Source organism: Mobula hypostoma, chromosome 29 (genome assembly GCF_963921235.1).
Source record: "Mobula hypostoma chromosome 29, sMobHyp1.1, whole genome shotgun sequence".
Lineage (NCBI taxonomy): Eukaryota > Metazoa > Chordata > Chondrichthyes > Myliobatiformes > Myliobatidae > Mobula > Mobula hypostoma.
The window spans coordinates 631,836-652,987 of record NC_086125.1 but is presented as its reverse complement, the minus strand read 5'-3'; the positions used below and the strand labels follow the sequence as shown (position 1 = coordinate 652,987).

The following is a 21,152-nucleotide window of genomic DNA, read 5'->3' as shown; positions in this document are numbered from 1 at the left end:
TTCCAAGCACCTTAAAACTGTGCACTATCTTGTCCATATACCTGTCCAAGAGTCTCTTAAATGACCCTATAAGTACCTTAAAACTGCATCGTCTCGTGCTAGCCATCTCAGCCCTGGGAAAAAGCCCCTGACTATCCACACAATCAATGCCTCTCATCATCTTATACACCTTTATCCTTTAACCTTTATCAGGTCACCTCTCATCTCTGCCGCTCCAAGGAGAAAAGGCCGAGTTCACTCAACCTATTCTCATAAGGCATGCTCCCCAATCCAGGAAACATCCTTGTAAGTCTCCTCTGCACCCTTTCTATGGTTTCCACATTTTTCCTGCAGTGAGGCGACCAGAACTGAGCACAGTACTCCAAGTGGGATCTGACCAGGGTCCTATATAGCTGCAACATATAGTTGCAACTTTACCTCTCGGCTCCTAAACTCAATCCCAAGATTGATGAAGACCAATACCGTATGCCTTCTTAACCACAGAGTCAACCTGCGTAGCAGTTTTCAGTATCTTATGGACTCGGACCCCAAGATCCCTCTGGTCCTCCACAATGCCAAGAGTCTTACCATTAATACTGTATTCTGCCATCATATTTGACCTACCAAAATGAATCACCTCACACTTATCTGGGTTGAACTCCATCTGCCACTTCTCAGCCCAGTTTTGCATCCTATCGATATCCTGCTGTAACCTCTGACAGCCCTTCACACTATCCACAACACCTCCAACCTTTGTGTCATCAGCAAATTTACTGACCCATCCCTTTATTTCCTCATCCAGGTCATTTATGAAAATCACGTAGAGAAGGGGTCACAGAACAGATCCCTGAGGCACACTACTGGTCACCGACCTCCATGCAGAATATAACCCTTGCACGGTGTACCTTATCAAATGCCTTGCCGAAAACCATATACACTGCATCTACTGCTCTACCTTCATCAATATGTTTAGTCACATCCTCAAAAAATTCAATCAGGCTCGTAAGGCACGATCTGCCTTTGACAAAGCCATGCTGACTATTCCTAATCATATGATGCCTCTCCAAATGTTCACCAATACTGCCTCTCAGAATCTTTTCCATCAATTTACCAACTAGTGAAGTAAGACTCACTTGTCTATAATTTCCAGGGCAGTCTCTACTCCCTTTCTTGAATAAGGGAAAAACATCTGCAACATTCCAATCCTCCAGAACTTCTCCCGTCCCCATTGATGATGCAAAGATCATTGCCAGAGGCTCAGCAATCTCCTCCCTTGCCCCCCACAGTAGCCTGGGGTACATCTCATCCAGTCCTGGTGACTTATGTAACTTGATGCTTTCCAAAAGCTCCAGCACATCCTCTTTCTTAATGGCTACATGCTCAAGCTTTTCAAGCTGCTGTAAGTTATCCCTACGATCGCCAAGATCCTTGTCCGTAGTGAATATTGAAGCAAAGTATTCAGTAAGTACCTCTGCTATCTCCTCAGGTTTCATACACACTTCACCACTGTCATATTTGATTGGTCCCATTCTCTCACATCTTATCCTCTTGCTCTTCACATATTTGTAGAATGCCTTGGGGTTTTCTTTAATCCTACTTGCCAAAGCCTTCTCATTGCCCCTTCCGGCTCTTATAACTTCATTCTTAATCTCCTTCCCGCTAGCTTTATAATCTTCTGGATCTCATGTTTTTTGAACCTTTCGTAAGCTCTTCTTTTTTTTTCTTGACTGGATTCTTACCAGACTTTGTACATCACTGTTCCTGTACCCTACCATCCTTTCCCCGTCTCAATGGAATGTACCTCCGCAGAACGCCACACAAATATCTCATGAACATTTGCCACATTTCTGCCGTACATTTCCCTGAGAACATCTGTTCCCAACTTAAGCTTCTGTTCCTACTTGATAGCTTCATGTTTCCCCTTATTCCAATTACTTTCCTAACTTTTAATTTCCTATCCCTCTCCAATGCTATAGTAAAGGAGATAGAATTGTGATCACTATCTCCAAAATGCTCTCCCACTGAGACCTGACACCTGGCCAGGTTCATTTCCCAATACCAGATCAAGTACAGCCTCTCCTCTTGTAGGCTTATCTACATATTGTGTCAGGAAACCTTCCTGAACACACCTAACAAACTCCACCCCATCTGAACCCCTTGCTCTAGGGAGATGCCAATCATCGTTTGGGAAATTAAAATCTCCCACCACAACAAGCCCGTCATTATTACACCTTTCCAGAATCTGTCTCCCTGTCTGCTCCTTGAGGTCCCTGTTACTATTGGGTGGTCTATAAAAAACACCCAGTAGAGTTATTGCCCCTTCGTGTTTCTAACTTCCACCCGCAGAGACTCAGTATACAATCTCTCCATGACTCCCTCCTTTTCTGCAGCTGTGACACTATCTCTGATCAGCAGTGTCATGCCCCACCTCTTCTGTCTGCCTCCCTCCCTCCTGTCTTTTCTGAAACACCTAAAGCCTGGCACTCTAAGTCATCATTCCTGCCCCTGAGCCATCCATGTCTCTGTAATGGCCACAAAATCATAGCTCCAAATACTGATTCATGCTCTAAGCTCATCCACTTTGTTCATGACTTTTAATGCAAGAAGCAATCTTTGTTGAAGAGCAGAGGTTCCCAATTATAGAGCTGACATCCAGAGCTAGGGCTTTACTCTTTGGAGAGAAGGAGGATGAGAGGAGACATGATAGAGGTGTACAAGATAATAAGAGGAATAGATAGAGTGGATAGCCAGCACCTCTTCCCCAGGGCACCACTGCTCAATACAAGAGGACATGGCTTTAAGGTAAGGGGTGGGAAGTTCAAGGGGGATATTAGAGGAAGGCTTTTTACTCAGAGTGTGGTTGGTGCGTGGAATACACTGCCTGAGACAGTGGTGGAGGCAGATACACTAGTGAAGTTTAAGAGACTACTAGACAGGTATATGGAGGAATTTAAGGTGGAGGTAATATGGGAGGCAGGGTTTGAGGGTCGGCACAACATTGTGGGCCGAAGGACCTGTACTGTGCTGTACTATTCTATGTTCTATGTTCTATTTTCACTTACTGGAAATGATCGAAGAATATAGCAAACGAATGTGAAAAGCACATACCAATTAAAGGATGAATTGTTTTTACTAATTTCTAAGTATGCTGTCAGTTGTAGTTTCTATTGGCTTTTTACACCTCTATGGTGATTGGTGATTGATCTTGCAAGTAAGGAATTCAAACATGCACAAGTTACCAAATGGGCAATATCCAGAACTGCTAGTTAATTCTGTACAAAAATTGAATATTTCTGTCCAGACTTAGAAGATTGTGGGTGACAGAGGCCATGTTGTTCTCCTTGTGCACAAATAAAATATGATTGAGGAATGAGTGAGTCCAGTTAATCAGCTATGACAACCCATTTGTACTTGCAGCATTATCCCTTCAGTTACTCTGTCCTAACTCTTACCCTTTCACAGAGCTTCCCTTTTCTTTCTTCTTTGTCTCAAACCCAGATCACAATCTCGTTTAAGCAGGTTACATTTTGAACATTCTCCTTGAAAAATTATCAACGAAAACATCATCTATTTGTCTGTTCCAGCAGGTGCTCCATGAGTAGCTGAATGTTTCCAGCATTCTGGTTTCATTTTGAATTCCTAAAAACTGCACCATTTTATTTCTGTCTGTGCATCACATGCAGTTTTCATCAGCTGCAATATTTCACTCACTCCGATCATAAGTTTCTGTAAATCTGTTGACATGGCAGAAAAGACATAAAGTTGTCAAAAGGATGTGGACAATGCAACTAATCGTACTTACCCAGTGAAGCAAACTTCATTACAATCCTTTTGTTGTTTCTTCCCAATAGTGAAAGGGCATAAGCTGAAATTACTGCAGCATACGTTCCATTAAGGCCATCTATGTGCCGCTCCAGGTAAACTACTGTTTTGTTAATACTGTCTTCATAACACTAAAATTAAGAAATGATACTTATATTAAACAACTATAGACATTATGTATAAGTGACTGGTTTGTTATATTAAATGGAGAAATAAATTCTTCTGTTTTGTGTTTGTCTACGTAATATAAATAGCATTGATCGGCAGAACAGAATAGTTTATATCGTGCAACATTTAAGGATATTCTGTCCCTAAAAATAAAATTCCCATATCTTCAGTGGCCAATTCCCTTACACTTAACCAACGAAAGGTATACTTCCTCATACTCTACTTGATACCTCTCACCTTGACACAGCCTCTAATTCTGACCATATGTTCAAACATTTTACATTATTGAAAGATTGGCCAATGTTTGTATCAATGTCCACTTAGTGAATTTAGACTTAGGCCACTTAAAGTCTCAGTCTATCTGTTAATTACAGGTGTTTGCTGATTAAAAGACAAAATAAAAATCAAAATGTACATCAAGGAAACTCAAGTAACTGAGATTCCCAATAGACTTTACTCTGGCTTTTGTATATTAATCATTTTACAGACTTGAAGAGCTGTTATGAAAAGCAGCAGTTAACTTAGAACCATAGAACACTACAGCACAGAAAACAGGCCATTCGACCCTTCTAGTCTGTGCCAAAACTTTATTCTGCTAGTCCCATTGACCTGCACCCAGTCCATAACCCTCCAGACCTCTCCCATCCACGTATACAGTCATACAGTCTTTGATGATGTTGATGAAAATAGATATCGACCATCATTCTTCCCTGAAATAATACAAGCACCAAGTATCTTGTATTATGAAATCCAAAATGATTTACCGTAACATAATTCAAGCAAACAGTCTTAGCTTCAACAATTGCGATCAGCACAAATGCAGTCAATGATGAATAGTCCTGTGATTCATGGATTCCTCCCTAAAAGAAAATACCACCCATGAACAATACACTCTGGAATACTTAATTCAGGCATTGTTGAAGCCTTAAAATGAATTGCATCCAAATAAACCAGTGATTTTATGTTTGTTAAAGTATCAATGGTCAAAAAAAATCCCAACGAAAAATATATATTACTCCATCAAAATATTATAATTAGGATTTATTTAAATGAAGATGTAATAACTTATGGTAAAGACTATTAATGTTCACTTTATCTGCAGTTTGAATGACTTAAATTTTCTCATCCCTCATTGCTGAAACCTTGTAGTTTATCAAATCTCTAGTTTTGAAATTTTCTGTCTAATTTTTTCTGTATCCTTTTGAAACATTTTCATCATATTGGCTCACCTTAATCCTACTTTATTCTTTCTCTTTTCCATTCCTTTGTCTCTGCAAATGATGGATGCTGTTTCTGATTTTACATCATTGTCTTCAATACCCTGGTCTCCAAATCCTTATCTTCTAAAACACCCTCTCTTACAATTCCCCTTTCCATTTCCAAACAACATCCATACATTATTCACAAGGTACACTACAGTCCTGCACATATATACATTATATTGCTTCCTGTTTAAAATAATTAATTTAATCAACAAATAAATGCAAGTTAAAGGACAAAAAGTACTAAGTTAAATATACAATCTGAACATTCAAACAATTAAATTTCAATTTGCAAACCATGTATATATTACATTTTTAATGTCTGTAAACCAAAAATAGCAATTTCTTACCTCAAATCTTATCTTATCTAGTCACAAGAATTGACAGGACATGGAAAGATCTGTATTTATTGCTGGTGACCATGGACACCTTCAAAGCGATTGCGCAACCACCAACTGCGACTCCAGCCTTGAACTCCAGGCCGGGTCTTTATGTGCTGCTATTGTGACTCCCGTCTCCTCTTCCCCCACCACCACTCTGCAACCCCGTCTCCTTCAGATCCCACAGTCGGTTCCTGGGCCCTCAGAGGCTCCATCTTCCTCTCACCCCAACCCTCCCCTCTCCACTGACACCCCCAGCCTCCCCCCCCTCTCCCCTCTGATCCCAGCTCTCATCTGTGCCGAATTTTTACCATCCTCTCTGACCTTCAACTGTCTGAGGCAGAACGATCTGTCCTCAGTAAGGGCCTCACCTTTATCCCCCTTCACCCGCACCTCAGCGAGTTCCGCGTTCGCCATGATGACGAACTCTTCTTCCGTCGTCTCCGTCTCTGAGCCTACTTCTTCGGCAAGGACTCTTCCACCCCCACCGATGACCTCTTCTCCCATCTTCAACCCTCCTCCTCTTCATGGACACCCCGCTCTGGTCTTCTGCCTGCTCTGGATCTCTTTATCGCTAACTGCCGACAGGACATCAACTGTCTCGACTTCACCACACCTTGTTCCCATTCCAACCTTACTCCTTCCGAATGCTCTGCTCTTCACTCCCTCCGCACTAATCCTAACCTTACTATTAAACCCGCCAATAAGGGGGGTGCTGTTGTAGTCTGGCGTACTGACCTCTACCTTGTCGAGGCACAGCGACAACTTGCGGATACCTCCTCTTATTTATCCCTTGATCATGACCCCACTAAGGAGTACCAGGCCATTGTCTCCCACACTATCACCGACTTTATCCGCTCAGGGGATCTCGCATACACTGTTACCAACCTTATAATTCCCACACCTCGCACTTCCCATTTTTACCTCCTACCCAAGATCCACAAACCTGCCTGACCTGGCCGACCTATTGTCTCAGCTTGCTCCTGCCCCACCGAACTCGTTTCTGCATACCTCGACACTGTTTTATCCGCCCTTGTTCAATCCCTTCCGACCTATGTTCGTGACACTTCTCACGCTCTTAAACTTTTCGATGATTTAAAGTTCCCTGGCCCCCACTGCTTTATTTTCACTATGGATGTCCAGTCCCTATATACTTCCATCCCCCATCAGGAAGGTCTCAAAGCTCTCCGCTACATTTTGGATTCCAGACCTAATCAGTTCCCCTCTACCACCACTCTGCTCCGTCTAGCGGAATTAGTCCTTACTCTTAATAATTTCTCCTTTGGCTCCTCCCACTTCCTCCAAACTAAAGGTGTAGCTATGGGCACCCGTATGGGTCCTAGCTATGCCTGTCTTTTTGTTGGCTTTGTGGAACAATCTATGTTCCAAACCTATTCTGGTATCTGTCCCCCACTTATCCTTACCTACATCAACGACTGCATTGGCGCTGCTTCCTGCACGCATGCTGAGCTCATTGATTTTATTAACTATGCCTCCAACTTTCACCCTGCCCTCAAGTTTACCTGGTCCATTTCCGACACCTCCCTCCCCTTTCTAGATCTTTCTATCTCTATCTCTGGAGACAGCTTATCTACTGATATCTACTATAAGCCTACTGACTCTTACAGCTATCTGGACTATTCCTCTTCTCACCCTGTCTCTTGCAAAAATGCCATCCCCTTCTCACAATTCCTCCGTCTCCACCGCATCTGCTCTCAGGATAAGGCTTTTCATTCCAGGACGAGGGAGATATCCTCCTTTTTTAAAGAAAGGGGCTTCCCTTCCTCCACCATCAACTCTGCTCTCAAATGTATCTCCCCCATTTCCCTCCCCCCTCCCTCTGCTTTCCGCAGGGATCGCTCACTACGCGACTCCCTTGTCCATTCGTTCCCCCCTCATCCCTCCCCACTGATCTCCCTCCTAGCACTTATCCTTGTAAGCGGAACAACTGCTACACATGCCCTTACACTTCCTCCCTTACCACCATTCAGGGCCCTAGACAGTCCTTCCAGGTGTGATATACTGCGTCCGGTACTCCCGATGTGGCCTTCTATATATTGGCGAGACCCGATGCAGACTGGGAGATCATTTTGCTGAACACCTACGCTCTGTCTGCCAGAGAAAGCAGGATCTCCCAGTGGCCACACATTTTAATTCCACATCCCATTCCCATTCTGATATGTCTATCCACGGCCTCCTCTACTGTAAAGATGAAGCCACACTCAGGTTGGAGGAACAACACCTTATGTTCCGTCTGGGTAGCCTCCAACCTGATGGCATGAACATTGACTTCTCTAACCTCCGCTAACGCCCCACCTCCCCTCGTACTCCATCCATTATTTATTTATATACACACATTCTTTCTCTCTCTCCTTTTTCTCCCTCTGTCCCTCTGACTATACCCCTTGCCCATCCTCTCGGTCCCCCCCCCTTTCCTTCTCCCTGGGCCTCCTGCCCCATGATCCTTCCATATCCCTTTTGCCAATCACCTGTCCAGCTCTTGGCTCCATCCCTTCCCCTCCTGTCTTCTCCTATCATTTTGGATCTCCCCCTCCCCCTCCCACTTTCAAAACTCTTACTAGCTCGTCTTTCAGTTAGTCCTGACGAAGGGTCTCGGCCCGAAACATCGACTGTACCTCTTCCTAGAGATGCTGCCTGGCCTGCTGCGTTCACCAGCAACTTTGTTGTGTGTTGCTTGAATTTCCACCATCTGCATAATTCCTCATGTTTATGTATTTACTGCTGTTCTGATTGTCCCTCCAAGTGAGTGTCTAGTTGGCATTTAAAAGGCAGCCACAGAACTGAGAAAATGGAGTCACACAAAGCACAGACTAAGGACAGGAAATTTCTATCCCAGAGGATGACATAATTTGTTAACATTCCTGTGGTTTCATGGTCATCATTTACAATTAACTTTTTATTCCAATTAATTATATTAAATACAGAATAAAAGAAGATTGTACTAGTAATGGTGACCTTGGAAACAGTAGCCGGTCATCTATTGTGCTAATATTTCCTAGGGAAGGAAGTTTGCCATCTTTATTTAATCTGGCCCATGTCTCCAGATCACAGCAACATGCTCAGGTCTTAAATGCCCTCTGAAATGGGCCAGCAACTTACCTGGTTCAAGGTCCATTAACAATGGACAACTAAGGAAGACGAGTGAGGTTTGCTAACATTCTATGAACAAATAAGGGGAAAGTTGTTCAACTTTTCAGTTTGTTCTTGCAGTCTTACTAGTCTGACTATCTCCTTGTCTTTGAGTTCTGTTTTCTACACAATGAAGAGTGGGCAAACTTTAAAAAAGACATTTTACTTACAGTCATCTCTCCATGATACACTTGAGCATCCTCTTGGAAGTGACCATCAGGTTTCTGTTTGTTTAATATCAACCACTTCACAGCTTCACAGAGTACAGTTTTCTCAATGTGGGTCATATGAAACGCCATGGCAAACACCTTAACCACATAGGCAGTCAACCTGTATCGAAGGAAATACAATATAAATCTGTTCAATAAAAAAAGGGTAGAAATTCATCCTTGTACACTCTAACTTAATAACTTCTAAATGAAACCGCAGTCCAGAAATAGAAATACCAACCAGCAGCTAGTTACAAAGAAAGCACAATAGCATCTCTACTTTCTTAGAAGTTTGTGAATATTTGGCATGTCATCTAAAACCTTGACGAACTTCTATAAATGTGTAGCGGAGATTATATTGACTGGTTGCATCATGGCATGGTATGGAAACAGCAAAGCTCTTGAGCAGAAATGTCTACAAAAAGTAATGGATATGGCCCAGTCCATCATGGGTAAAGCTTTCCCAACCATTGAGCACATCGACACAGAATGTTGTCACGGTAAAGCAGCATCCATCATCAAGGACCCCTACCAAGCCATGCTCTCTTTCTGTTACTGCCATCAGGAAGAAGGTACAGGAGCCTGAGGACCTACACCACCATGTTCAGGAACAGTTATGACCCCTTAACCATCATGCTGTTGAACCAGAGGGGATAACTACACAACTTCACTCGCCCCATCACTGAACTGTTCCCACAACCTGGAGCCTCACTTTCAAGGACTTAATCTGATGATAATTTTGCTTAGTTGCTTATTATTACTATTATTTCTTCATTTTTTCTTTTAATATTTACACAGTTTGTTGTGTTTTCCATGTTGGTTGTTTGTCTGTTCTGTTGGGAGTGGTCTTTCGTTGTTCGTTGTATTAACTGTGAATGGCCATAAGAAACTGAATCTCAGAGTTGTATCTGGTGACACATATCAAAGTATATACAAAGTTGTATGCACTTTGATAATAAATTTACTTTAGGCTTTGAACCTACTTGGCACAAGAAATTATAAATTTAGAGCACAAAGGAAGAGTCATTCTGAAGTGAAAAGATAAAAGAAAATAACTTGTCACTGAGACTTTGTTAACATCAATGTGGATGTTGATTCATTCTTGCTACTCTTTGGCAACCAACTATTAGTTTCAAATTACAATCCTTAATCAAATTATTCAACTACAGGAGCACTGTCGCAAGAAATCAGCAACCATCATCCAGGCCATGCTCTCTCCTTGCTGCGACCACTAGAAAAGAGGCACATAAGGTCCCACACCACCACCAGGTTCAGGAGCAGTGATTACCCTTCAATAATCAGACTCCTGAACCAGTGTGAATAACCTCATTCACCTCAACTCTGAACTGATTACTCAACCGCTGGACTCACTTTCAAGGACTCTATAACTCATGTTCTCAGTATTATGTTCTGTATGTATTTATTTATATATTTTTGTTTGCATTTGCACAATTCATTTTCTGCACATTAGTTGTTGTCCATCTTTGTTTGTGTGTAGCTTTTTATTGATTCTATTGTGGTTCTTTGCATGTACTGTGAATGCCCGTAAGAAAGTGAATCTGAGGGTAGTGTATGGTGATATACTTTGATAATAAATTTACCTTGAATTTGACTTTGAATAATATTATCCAAGTTGAATTGGTTCACAACTGTTAGGACAGATTTCTTAAAAAGATTAGCTTTTCATTTTTAGGTGGGAGAATTTTGAGACAATTTTATGCATTTCATGCACAACCTTTGCTTCACAAGCAACATTTGAAGGTGCAAAAGAAATAATGGCATTTTATATTATTTGATATCAGTAATTCACTAATGCACTTCATAGAACAACATTCTGAAATTTGAGCTTATTCTGAGATACAAAAGAGAACATTTAAAAGTCAACTCAAATGTACCATGTGCTGGATGGTCGGTTCTGAAATGCTGAGAAAGAGCCATCATCTTTGCGATATGACAGTTCCTGGACATAACCTGTGTTTTGTAAAAAAAAAACAATAAAAAGCAAAAGCCAATGAATTTTGAAACTCCCAGGAAAACAAAATGCTTAGAAAACTTGTCAATAAATTTTGACATGTCTCACTTTTCTCAGCACTATACACACAAAAATGGATTTTGCTTATTCTGAAGTAAAAGGCACATATAGAAATAACTTGTCCGCTAACATCGCTTCAGCTGCGCAAATGCATTTGTCAACTTCGTCGCTAATGACCTTCCTAAATCATCTCCTCTTGCAGCCAATGCTATGGGTCTCACATAGATCCTACTTTGTATTAAGTCTGGCAATTACTACAAATTTGATTACAAGTTTCAAGTTTAATTATCATTCAACTGTACTACTGCATTTGAATCTGAGGGGGACCAATAACCTTGCCGGCAGGTTTGGTAGAGCTGTTGGGAGTGGTTTAAACTAATATGGCAGGGCAATGGGAACAAGTATGATAGAGCAGAGGATGAGCCAGCAGGTTTACAAGTAGATGGTCGGTATAATATGAATGTAAGGAAGGACAAATCAATGATTGGGTGCAAATGCAGATAGAGCAAAGAGTTAAATTGTACCGCAGAGGTTAAGTTCAAAAGCACGAAAAATGGAGGACTGCAGGTGTTGTATTTATATCCACTTGCATTCGGAATAAGGTGGATGAACTCATAGTGCAATTAGAGATTGGTTGGTATGATGCTATACCAACATGGCTGAAAGAAGGTCATAGTTGGGAGCATAACATCAAAGAATATACTTTGTAGCGAAAGAATAGGCAAGAAGGCATAGACAATGGTGTATCTCTGTTAGTAAGAAATGGAATTACGTCCTTAGAAAGAAGTGATGTAGGGTCAGAGAATGTTGAATTGTTGTGGGTGGAGTTAAGAAACTGCAAGGGTGGGAAAAAAAACATTATGGGAATCAGATATAGACCTCCAAATAGTAGCCAAGATGTGGAGATGAGATTGCACAGGGAGCTGGAAAGGCATGTAATAAGGGTAATGTTTCAATTCTAATGTGGGACTTCAATATGCAAGGGGATTGGGAAAATCAGGTTGCAGTTGCATGCAAGAGAGGGAACTTGTTGAATGCCCATGAGATGGCTTTTTAGAGCAGCTTGTGCTTGAGCTTACTCATGGAAAGGCTATCTTAGATTGGGTGTTGTGTAATAATCCAGATTTTATTAGGGAGTTTAAGATAAAGGAACCCTAAGGAAACAGTGATCATAATATGATTGATTTCATACTGCAACTTAGGAGGGAAAAGCATATGTCTAATGTATCAATATCACAATGGAATAAATGGAATTACAGGGGCATGGGAGAGGAGCTTGCCCAGGTGGATTGGAGGGAGATACTGGCAGAGCAGAGATGGCTGAATTTTCTGGAAATAGTTCACAAGGCGCTGGATAGATATGTCCCACAGAAGGAGTTGTTCTCAAATGGCAGGGGTAGGCAACTGTAGCAGACAAGGGAAGTTAAGGACTGCATAAAAGCCAAGGAACAGGTATATAATGTAGCAAAGGTGAGTGTTAAGTTGGATGATTGGGAAATTTTAAAAATTCAACAAAAAGGTAAAAGATGAAATATGAGGGCAAACTAGCCAGTAATATAATGCGAGATACAAGAAATTTCTTCAGTTATATAAAGAGTAAAAGGGAGGTGAGAATTGATATTGATCCACTAGAAAATCATGCTGGTGAGGTAGTAATGGGAGATAAAGAAATGGCAGATGAACTTAACAAGTACTTTGCATCAATCTTCACTTTGGAAGAAACTAGCAGTGTGCCAGAGGTCTATACTGTAAGTGTCAAGGAGCAGGAGTGAGTGCCACTATATTTCAAGGGAAAATGTGCTAGGCAAACTCCAAGGTCTTAAGGTGGATAAGTCACCTGGACCAGGTAGACTACGTCCCAGATTTCTGAAAGAGGTTGCTGAGGAAGTAGCAGATGCATTGGTCATGATCTTTCAAGAATCATGATTCTAGCATGGTTCCAGAAAACTGGAAGATTGCAAATGTCACTCCACTATTTAAGACGGGAGGAAGGCAAAATAATGATAATTATCGGCCAGTTAGGCTAACCTCAGTGGTTGGGAAAGTGTTGCAATCCATTATTAAGGATGAGATTTGGGGGTACCTGGGGACTAAAGATAAAATAAGTCAAAGACAGCATGGTTTCTGTAAAAGGGAAATATTGCCTGACAAATATGTTAGACAATAACTAGCAGGTGGACAAAGGAGAAGCAGTGGATGTCATTCTCAGTACTTAAATTTTCAGAAGACATTTGATAAGGTGCCACACATGAGGCTGCTAAACAAGATAAAATCTCGTAGCAATACAGGAAAGATAATGGCCTGGTTAGAGGAATGGCTGACAGGCAGGGAACAGTGAGTGGGAATAAAAAGGGCCTTTTCTGGTTTGCTGTCAGTGACTAGCGGTGATTATCAGGGGTCAGTATTGGGACCACTACTTTTCACATTGTTTGCCAATGACTTGGAGAACAGAATTGATGGCTTTGTGGTAAAGTTTGCAAATGATACAAAGATAGGTGGAGGGTTTGGTAGTGCTGAGGAAGCAATGTGATTGCAGCAGGACCTGGACAAATTGGAAGAATGGGCAAAAAAGTGACAGATGGGATACACTGTTGGGAAATGTATGATAATGCATTTTGGTAAAAGGAACAATTCTGGAGTCTGTTATCTAAATTCGGAGAAAATTCAACATCTCAGGTGCAAAGGGACTTCGGGGTCCTTGTGTAAGACTCCAAGAGAGTTAATTTACAAGTTGAGTACATGGTAAAGAAGACAAATGCAATGTTGGCATTCATTTCAAGGGAATATTGTCAACAGTTTTGGGGCCCATATCTCAGAAAGGATGTGTTGTTATTGGAGAGGGTCCAGAGGATTTTCACGAGGATGATTTTGGGAATGAAAGGGTTAACCTATGAGGAGTGTTTGGCAGCTTTGGTCCTGTACTCACTGGAATTTTGAAGAATGCAGGAGGATCTCACAGAAACCTACCGAACGTTGAAAGGACTAGATAGGGTGGATCTGGAGAGGATGTTTCCTGTGGTGGATGTATCCAGAACTAGAGGGCACAGCCTGAGAACTGAGGGGTGACATCTCATCTAATTCCACTCCTTCATTCTTATCCTCTCTCCATAGGACCATAAAGCATAGAGTCATAGAAAACTACCGCACGGAAATCAGCCTTTTGGCCCAACTAGTCTATGATAAGCCTTTTAAACTGCCTGCTCCCATCAGCCTGCACCAAGACCATAGTCCTCCATACATCTAGCAGCCATTCATCTATTCAAACTTCTCTTAAATATTGAAATCAAGCTCGCATGCCACTTGCATTGGCAGCTCACTTCACACTCTCATGACCCGCTGAGTGAAGAAAATTCTCCTAATATTCCCCTTAAACTTTTCACCTTCAATCATTAACCCATGGCCTTTTGTTATATTCCACCCACCCAACCTCAGTGGAAAAAGCCTGTTTGCATTTACCCTAACTATACCCCTCATAATGCTGTATACCTCAATCAAATCCCCTCTCAATCTTCTACATTCCAAAGAATAAAGTCCTAACCTACTCAATCTTTCTTCGTAACTCAGGTCCTCCATACCCAACAACATCTTTGTAAATTTTCTCTGTACTCTTTCCCGTAGGTAGGTGACCAAAACTACACAAAATACTCCAAATTAGGCCTCACTAATGTCTTATATAACTTCAACATAACATCACATCTCCTGTACTCAATCCTTTGAATTATGAAAGGCAATGTTCCAAAAGTTTTCTATGTAACCCTACACCTATGACATCACTTTCAATGAATTATGGATCTGTATTCCCAGATCCCTTTGTTCTACTGCACTCCTCAGTGCCCTCCCGTTCACTGTGAAAGACCTACCCTGTTTGGTCCTACTGAAATGCAACACCTTATGTTTGTCTGCATTAAATTTCATCTGCCATTTTTCTGCCTGTTTTTATAGCTGATGCTGATTCCTCTGCAAGCCATGATAGCCTTCCACGCTGTCCACGACACCCTTAGTCCTGGTATCATCAAATTTGCTGATATAGTTAACCAGATTATCAGCCAGACCTTTGATATAGATGACAAAGAGAAATTACCCAGCACTGGCCACAAGCCTCCAGTCAGAGGCAACCATCTACTACCACTCTCTGGCTTCTCCTACAAATCCAATGTATAATCCAATTTGCTACCTCATCTTGAATGCCAAGCCACTGAACTTTCTCGACCAACCTTCCACACAGGACCTTGTCAAACATCCACTTTCCAGGTAATTTCCTCAATGATTGGTTAGACATGACCAACCATGCATGAAGCCATGCTGAGTATCCCTAATCAGTGCATGTCTATCCATATACTTATATATCTGGTCCCTTAGAATACTTTCCAATAACTTTTTCACAACTGATATCAGACTCACTGGCCTATAGGATTATGGTTAGAGCCTTTTTTTAAACAGAGGACCAACACTGGTTATCCTCTAATCCTCTGATACTTCTCATGTCACTAAGGATGTTTGTTTTAAATATCTCTACTCGGACCTTGGAAATGTATGCATTTGCCTCCCATAGGGTCCAAAGGACCATCTTGTCAGTTCCTGGGGATTTATCCACCCTGATTTGCCTCAGGAGATCAAACACCTCCTTCTCTGAAATCCATATAGGGTCCATGGTTGGTGCAACTTTGCCTCATTTTTATAGACTCTATGAATGTCTTCTGAGTAAATACGGATGCAAAGAATTAATTTAAGATCTCTCCCAAGTGTTTTGGCTCCACTACCATTCTGGTCTTCTAGAGGAGCAATTTTGTCCCTTGCAATCTTTTTTGCTCTTACTATTTCTGTAGAATCCCTTAGGATCCTCCTTCACTTTGTCTACTGGGCAACTTCATGCCTTCTTTGAGCCCTCATGATTTCTCTCTTGTGTTCTCTGGCATTTCTTATACTCTAAAGGACCTCATTTTTTTCTACCTGCCTATAGCTGCTACTCACTTCCTTTTTCTTTCTTAACCAGGGTCTCAATATCTTTTGAAAACCAAGGTACCCTACACTTATTATCTTTACCTTTGATTCTGACAGGCACATACAAGCTTTGTACTCTCAAAAGTTCACCTTTGAAGGCCTCCCACTTACCAAGTACACCTTTGCCAGAAAACAGCCTGTCCCAATCCACAGATCATTTCTGATACCATCAAAATGGTCCAATTTAGTATCTCAATCTGAGGAACAGACCTATCCTTTTGCATATTTATTTTGAAAGTAATAACTTTGTGATCACTAGATACAACATGCTCAGCTGCACAAACTTCTCTCATCTGCTCTGTCTCATTCCATAATAGTAGATCAAGTATCACACATACTCTCATTGGGACTTCTATGTACTGATTTAAGGCATCCGTTAGTCTTGCGAGACCATGGATCTGCGCCTGGAAAGTCTTCACTCTCCAGGGCGCAGGCCTAGGCAAGGTTGTATGGAAGACCAGCAGTTGCCCATGCTGCAAGTCTCCCCTCTCCACGACACCAATGTTGTGCAAGGGAAGGGCATTAGGACCCATACAGCTTGGCACCAGTGTCGTCACAGAGCAATGTGTGATTAAGTGCCTTGGCCAAGGAACGCAACACATGTTGCCTCGGCTGGGGCTCGAACTCACAACCTTCAGGTCGCTAGTCCAATGCCTTAACCACTGATTAAGAAAACTTTTCCGAAGACATTGGACAAACTCTATCCCATTTAGTCCCTTTACAGTATGGGAATCCCAGTCAATATAACTTATGTTTCTTGCAACAGTCTGTGATCTCTCCACACATTTGTTCCTCTAAATCTCCTTGGACTGTTGGGTGGACTATAACATAGCCCCATAATGCAGTCATATGTTTCTTATAATTCAGTTATGTATATTACTCCTCACTATATGAGTTCTCTAGGCAGTCCTGACTGAGCTGTGACATTTTCCTTGACTAGTAAAACCACCCAGCCTCATCTAATCCCTCCCACTCTGCCACATCTAAAACAATGGAACCCTGGAACATTGAACTGCCTGCCCAGTCTCTCCTGCAACTAAGTCTCACTAAAGGCTACAATTTCATACTTCCAGGTGCTGATCCATGCCCTGAGCTCATCTACCTTTCTTACGATAATACTTGCATTGAAATAAATGCATGCTCAACCTTTTAGTTCCTGACTTTGTCTGAAGTCCACTGCCTGAGGATAAAAGGGCAGTAACAAGTTACGGCAGCGAAAAAGAGCTCTAACCAGTGGCCAATACAGACATCAGAAGTTTGGAGAGGAGGGGGTTTCAATCAAGTCTAGTGTCCAAGAATAAAAAGGTTGCAGTAGGTCGTGAAAGCAAAAAAGAGCTTTGAACACTGACCACTGCAGACATCAAAAGTTTGAAGAAGAGGGGAACTTCAATCAGGTCAGTGCCTGAGGACAGAAAGGCAGTAGGGAGTTGTGGCAGCAAAAAAGAGCTTTGACCATTAATCAATCTGTGTATGGGATTTATTATTAAGAGCAAATTAAAGGAAGGCAGGGGGAAGTGCAGCGGCCATCATCAGACTGGTAACTTTGAGGCTTTAGCTCTTTGAGGCTTCAGTAAGGAGAGACTTCAGTCAGGGAATGCAAATAAAAGAAAAGCTCAAGTTTTTTTTCCTTCTCTCTTTTGTATCTGCTCAGTTGGGACAGTGGAGATGCCAGGCAGAATAGTTGAACGTTCCTCTTACAGGATGTAAAAAAGTAGGGAGACCTCCAGTGTCTCTGACGACCGCAAATGCAGTAAGTGCTTCCAGCTGCAGCTTCTAACAAATTGTGTTAAGGAGTTGAAACTGAAACTGGTTGAACTCCGGATTATTCTGAAGGCTAAAGGGGTGATAGATAAGACAAATAGTGAGGTAGTTACAACTAAGGTGCAGGATGCAGGGAACAGGGTTACAGTCAGGAAGAGGAAAGGGGTTAATGAGCCCCTGTGTATCCCCTGTGTCCATACCCCTCAGCAACAGGTATAGCACTTTCGATACTGTCGGGTTGGGGAATGACCTAACGGAGGAGAGTCATTCGGTGTCTGGCACTGAGTCTGCCTCTGTGACTCAGAAGTGAAGAGGGGAGAAGAGACACGCTGTGGTGATAGAGAACAGACAGGTGGTTCTGTGGGAGAGGACAAGATTTCCGGATGTTATGTTGCCTTCTTGGTGTCAGGATTCAGGATATCTCGGATCAAGCCCTCAATCTTCTTAAATGGGAGGGTGTACAGCCAGAAGCCATGGTTCATGTAGGTACCAATCACATGGGTAGGACAAGTGACAAGGTTCTGCATTGGAAGTTCCGGGAGTTAGGTGCAAGACCTCCAGGGTTAAGATCGCAGGATTGCTATTCGTGCCACATGCTAGGGAGGCTAGAACAAGGACCATCATGCAGGCGAAGGAGTTGGTGCAGGAGGGAGGGCATAAGGTTTTTGGATCATTGTGCTCTCATTCAGGGAAGGTGGGACCTGTACAGAAGGGACGACTTGCGCCTGAATTGGAGGGGACTAATATTCTAGCGAGAAGGTTTGTTAATGCTTCACGGTGGGGGTTAAACTAGGGGTGCAGTGGGCTGGAAACCAGAGTGGCAGAACAATTAGTGGAGAGGTTGTAGAAGCACATGCTGGTAAGAGCTCAGACAAAGTTAGGAATCAAAATGCAGCACATGAGCTGCCCGTATTTCAATGCAAGAAGAATCGTAGGAAAGGCAGATAATAGTGCTGAAGATAAGGCAGCTGGTTTATAAACGGAAGCAGTATTTAGTGAGGGGAAGCTTATGATGGGGCACAATTGCAGTCAATGGGATGTGTCACAAAGCAAAAGGCTCTGTTGTTAAAAATCAAATCAAATGATTAGAAAGAGATGACGTAAGCTTGGAAGATGTTGAATTATTCAGGATAGAGCTGAGGAACTACAAGGATAAAAAGACCCTGATGGGAGTTCTATGGATAGTGGTTTGCCTTCCAGGTGCCAGGATCCACCATGTTTCCGAATGCATCCACAATATCCTGAAAAAGGAGGGTGAGCAGCCAGAAGTCATGGCACGTATTGGCACCAAGGACATAGGTTAAAAAAAAGGGAGGAGGTCCTGAAAACAGAATACAGGGAGTTAGGAAGGAAGCTGAGAAGCAGGACCTCAATGGTAGTCATCTCAGGATTGCTGCCTGTGCCATGCGACAGTGAGGATAGGAATAGAATGAGGTGGTGGGTGAACGCGTCACTGAAGAATTGGAGCAGGGGACAGGGATTCAGATTTCTGGATCATTGGGACCTCTTCTCAGGCAGGTGAGACCTGTACAAAAAGGATGGAATGTTCTTGAATCCGAGGGGAATCAATATCCTTGTGGGCAGGATTACTAGAACTGTTGGAAGTGGTTGGGTCTGGAAGATCAACTAGTCTGGATTGGGATGTTGTGCGGTGAATCAGAATTGATTAGAGAGCTTATTTAAAGATAAAGGAAGCGAGGAGCCAAGTAAAGAAATAATGGAAAATTTCATAACAGAGTTGACTTCCAAAGAGACCCATATAGGAAAATTCTCATGGTGAATGTAATATATCCAGAACGTAATATTTCGTACATTGACTGCCCAATAATATAACCTAAAATTGGGTAAGGCAAAGCCTCCATTCTGTTTGATTTTTTGAAGGTGAGCTTTATTTATTCGAGGTTTTTTATTCTTCCATATATAGGAAGAAAGCATTGAATCCAAAGAGTCAAAAAAAGATTTAGGAATAAAAACAGGCACAGCTTGAAAAAGGTATATAAATTTAGGTAGGATATTCATTTTAATAGAATTAATTTGGCCAATCAGTGATAAAGAGAGAGGCGACCAACTTGAAAGTGTTTTTTTAACACTTCATTAAAATTTAAAAATTTCCTTAAATAAATCTTTATAATTCTTAGTAATTGTTACTCCTAAATATGTAAATTGTTTTCTTAAAATTTTAAAAGGAAGGTTAATATCAGTTGGTATTAAAGTGTTTAAAGGAAACAGTTCACTCTAATATAAATTTAATTTGTATCCTGAGAACTGACCAAAATTAGTCAGTAAACGGAACACTGACGGTAAAGAGATGGTAACATTAGGTATAAAAAGCAATAAGTCATCAGCATAGAGCGACACTTTATGAATAGTACCTCTCTTTAAAATACCAGTAATCTCTTTAGACTCTCGAGAAGCAATTGCTAAGGGTTCTAATATCAAATCAAAAAGCAGAGGGCTCAAAGGACAACCTTGTCTAGTCCCACGTTGGAGGTTAAAGGGTTTAGAATAATGAAGATTAGTAAGAACCCGAGTGGAGGGAAATAAATAAAGTAATTTAATCCAATGAATAAAATTAGGTCCAAAATTAAATTTTTCTAAGGATGTAAAAAGATAATTCTATTCAACTCTGTCAAAAGCCTTCTCCACATTCAAAGATATGACACATTCTGATATTTACTTAGATGGAGAATGCATAACATATAACAAACGCCGTATATTAAAATGGTGTAGCCCCCTGGCCAACCTCAGGGTCGCTCGGCTCGCTGTCGTCTAGGGAAACAGCCCACGGCCCCGCCAAACTGGGTAACTAGATTGTGTGGATGCTGTGTGATGTACCCCACCCCACCCAAATAACAGACAATACACCAGATACGATTAAATGATTTACAGTTTATAGATATTACTGGAACTATGTAATTAATACAGAATAAAATATAAAAGGAAAATAAAAGGTGCCACACTTATCAAAGTTCAATCTCTTCATGCACAAACAGTTGGTGCTCAGGACCCTCCTTCTTCACCCTGCAACCCCTCGGACCACTTCGACCGGCCGCCTGGGACCAACAACGGTGGTCGACCAGATGCTCCACACGAGTCCATCTCCGTCTCCTCTCCTCGCTGAACGCCCCGCTTGGGGTCTGACCCCGTTAGCGGACTCACAGCACCTGGTCCATCCTCTGTCTATCTCTCCTGCCTTCTCCCCCAAAACCCTGCACATACAGTATCTTCAAATACACCAAAAACATAACAACTATCCCAATTGGTTCGTAACATAATCTTATCACACTCTAACCCAAAACAAGCTGCCAGCGCAAGAACTTTCTCAGCGTTTAACATAACAAAGAATCATTCCCAAGTATAACATAATAAAGAAGCCATTTTAATTAGC

The 21,152-nt window shown here is 41.8% G+C and overlaps 1 protein-coding gene across 4 annotated transcripts in view; it reads right to left on the bottom strand.

Annotated features, from left to right (window-relative positions):
* Positions 1 to 21,152, bottom strand: part of LOC134339484 (complement C3-like) — a 168,295-nt gene that overhangs the window by 36,306 nt on the left and 110,837 nt on the right. For all 4 annotated transcript variants that reach the window (XR_010016409.1, XR_010016411.1, XR_010016410.1 and 1 more), the window contains exons 25-28: positions 10,866 to 10,941; positions 8,932 to 9,091; positions 4,734 to 4,829; positions 3,782 to 3,932 (exon numbers count right to left, since the gene is read on the bottom strand). Coding sequence is in view for 1 of the 4 variants with exons in the window: in XM_063036036.1 (XP_062892106.1) it covers positions 3,782 to 3,932; positions 4,734 to 4,829; positions 8,932 to 9,091; positions 10,866 to 10,941 (483 nt within the window). In the remaining 3 variants the exon portion in view is untranslated. The remainder of the gene's footprint in view (positions 1 to 3,781; positions 3,933 to 4,733; positions 4,830 to 8,931; positions 9,092 to 10,865; positions 10,942 to 21,152) is intronic.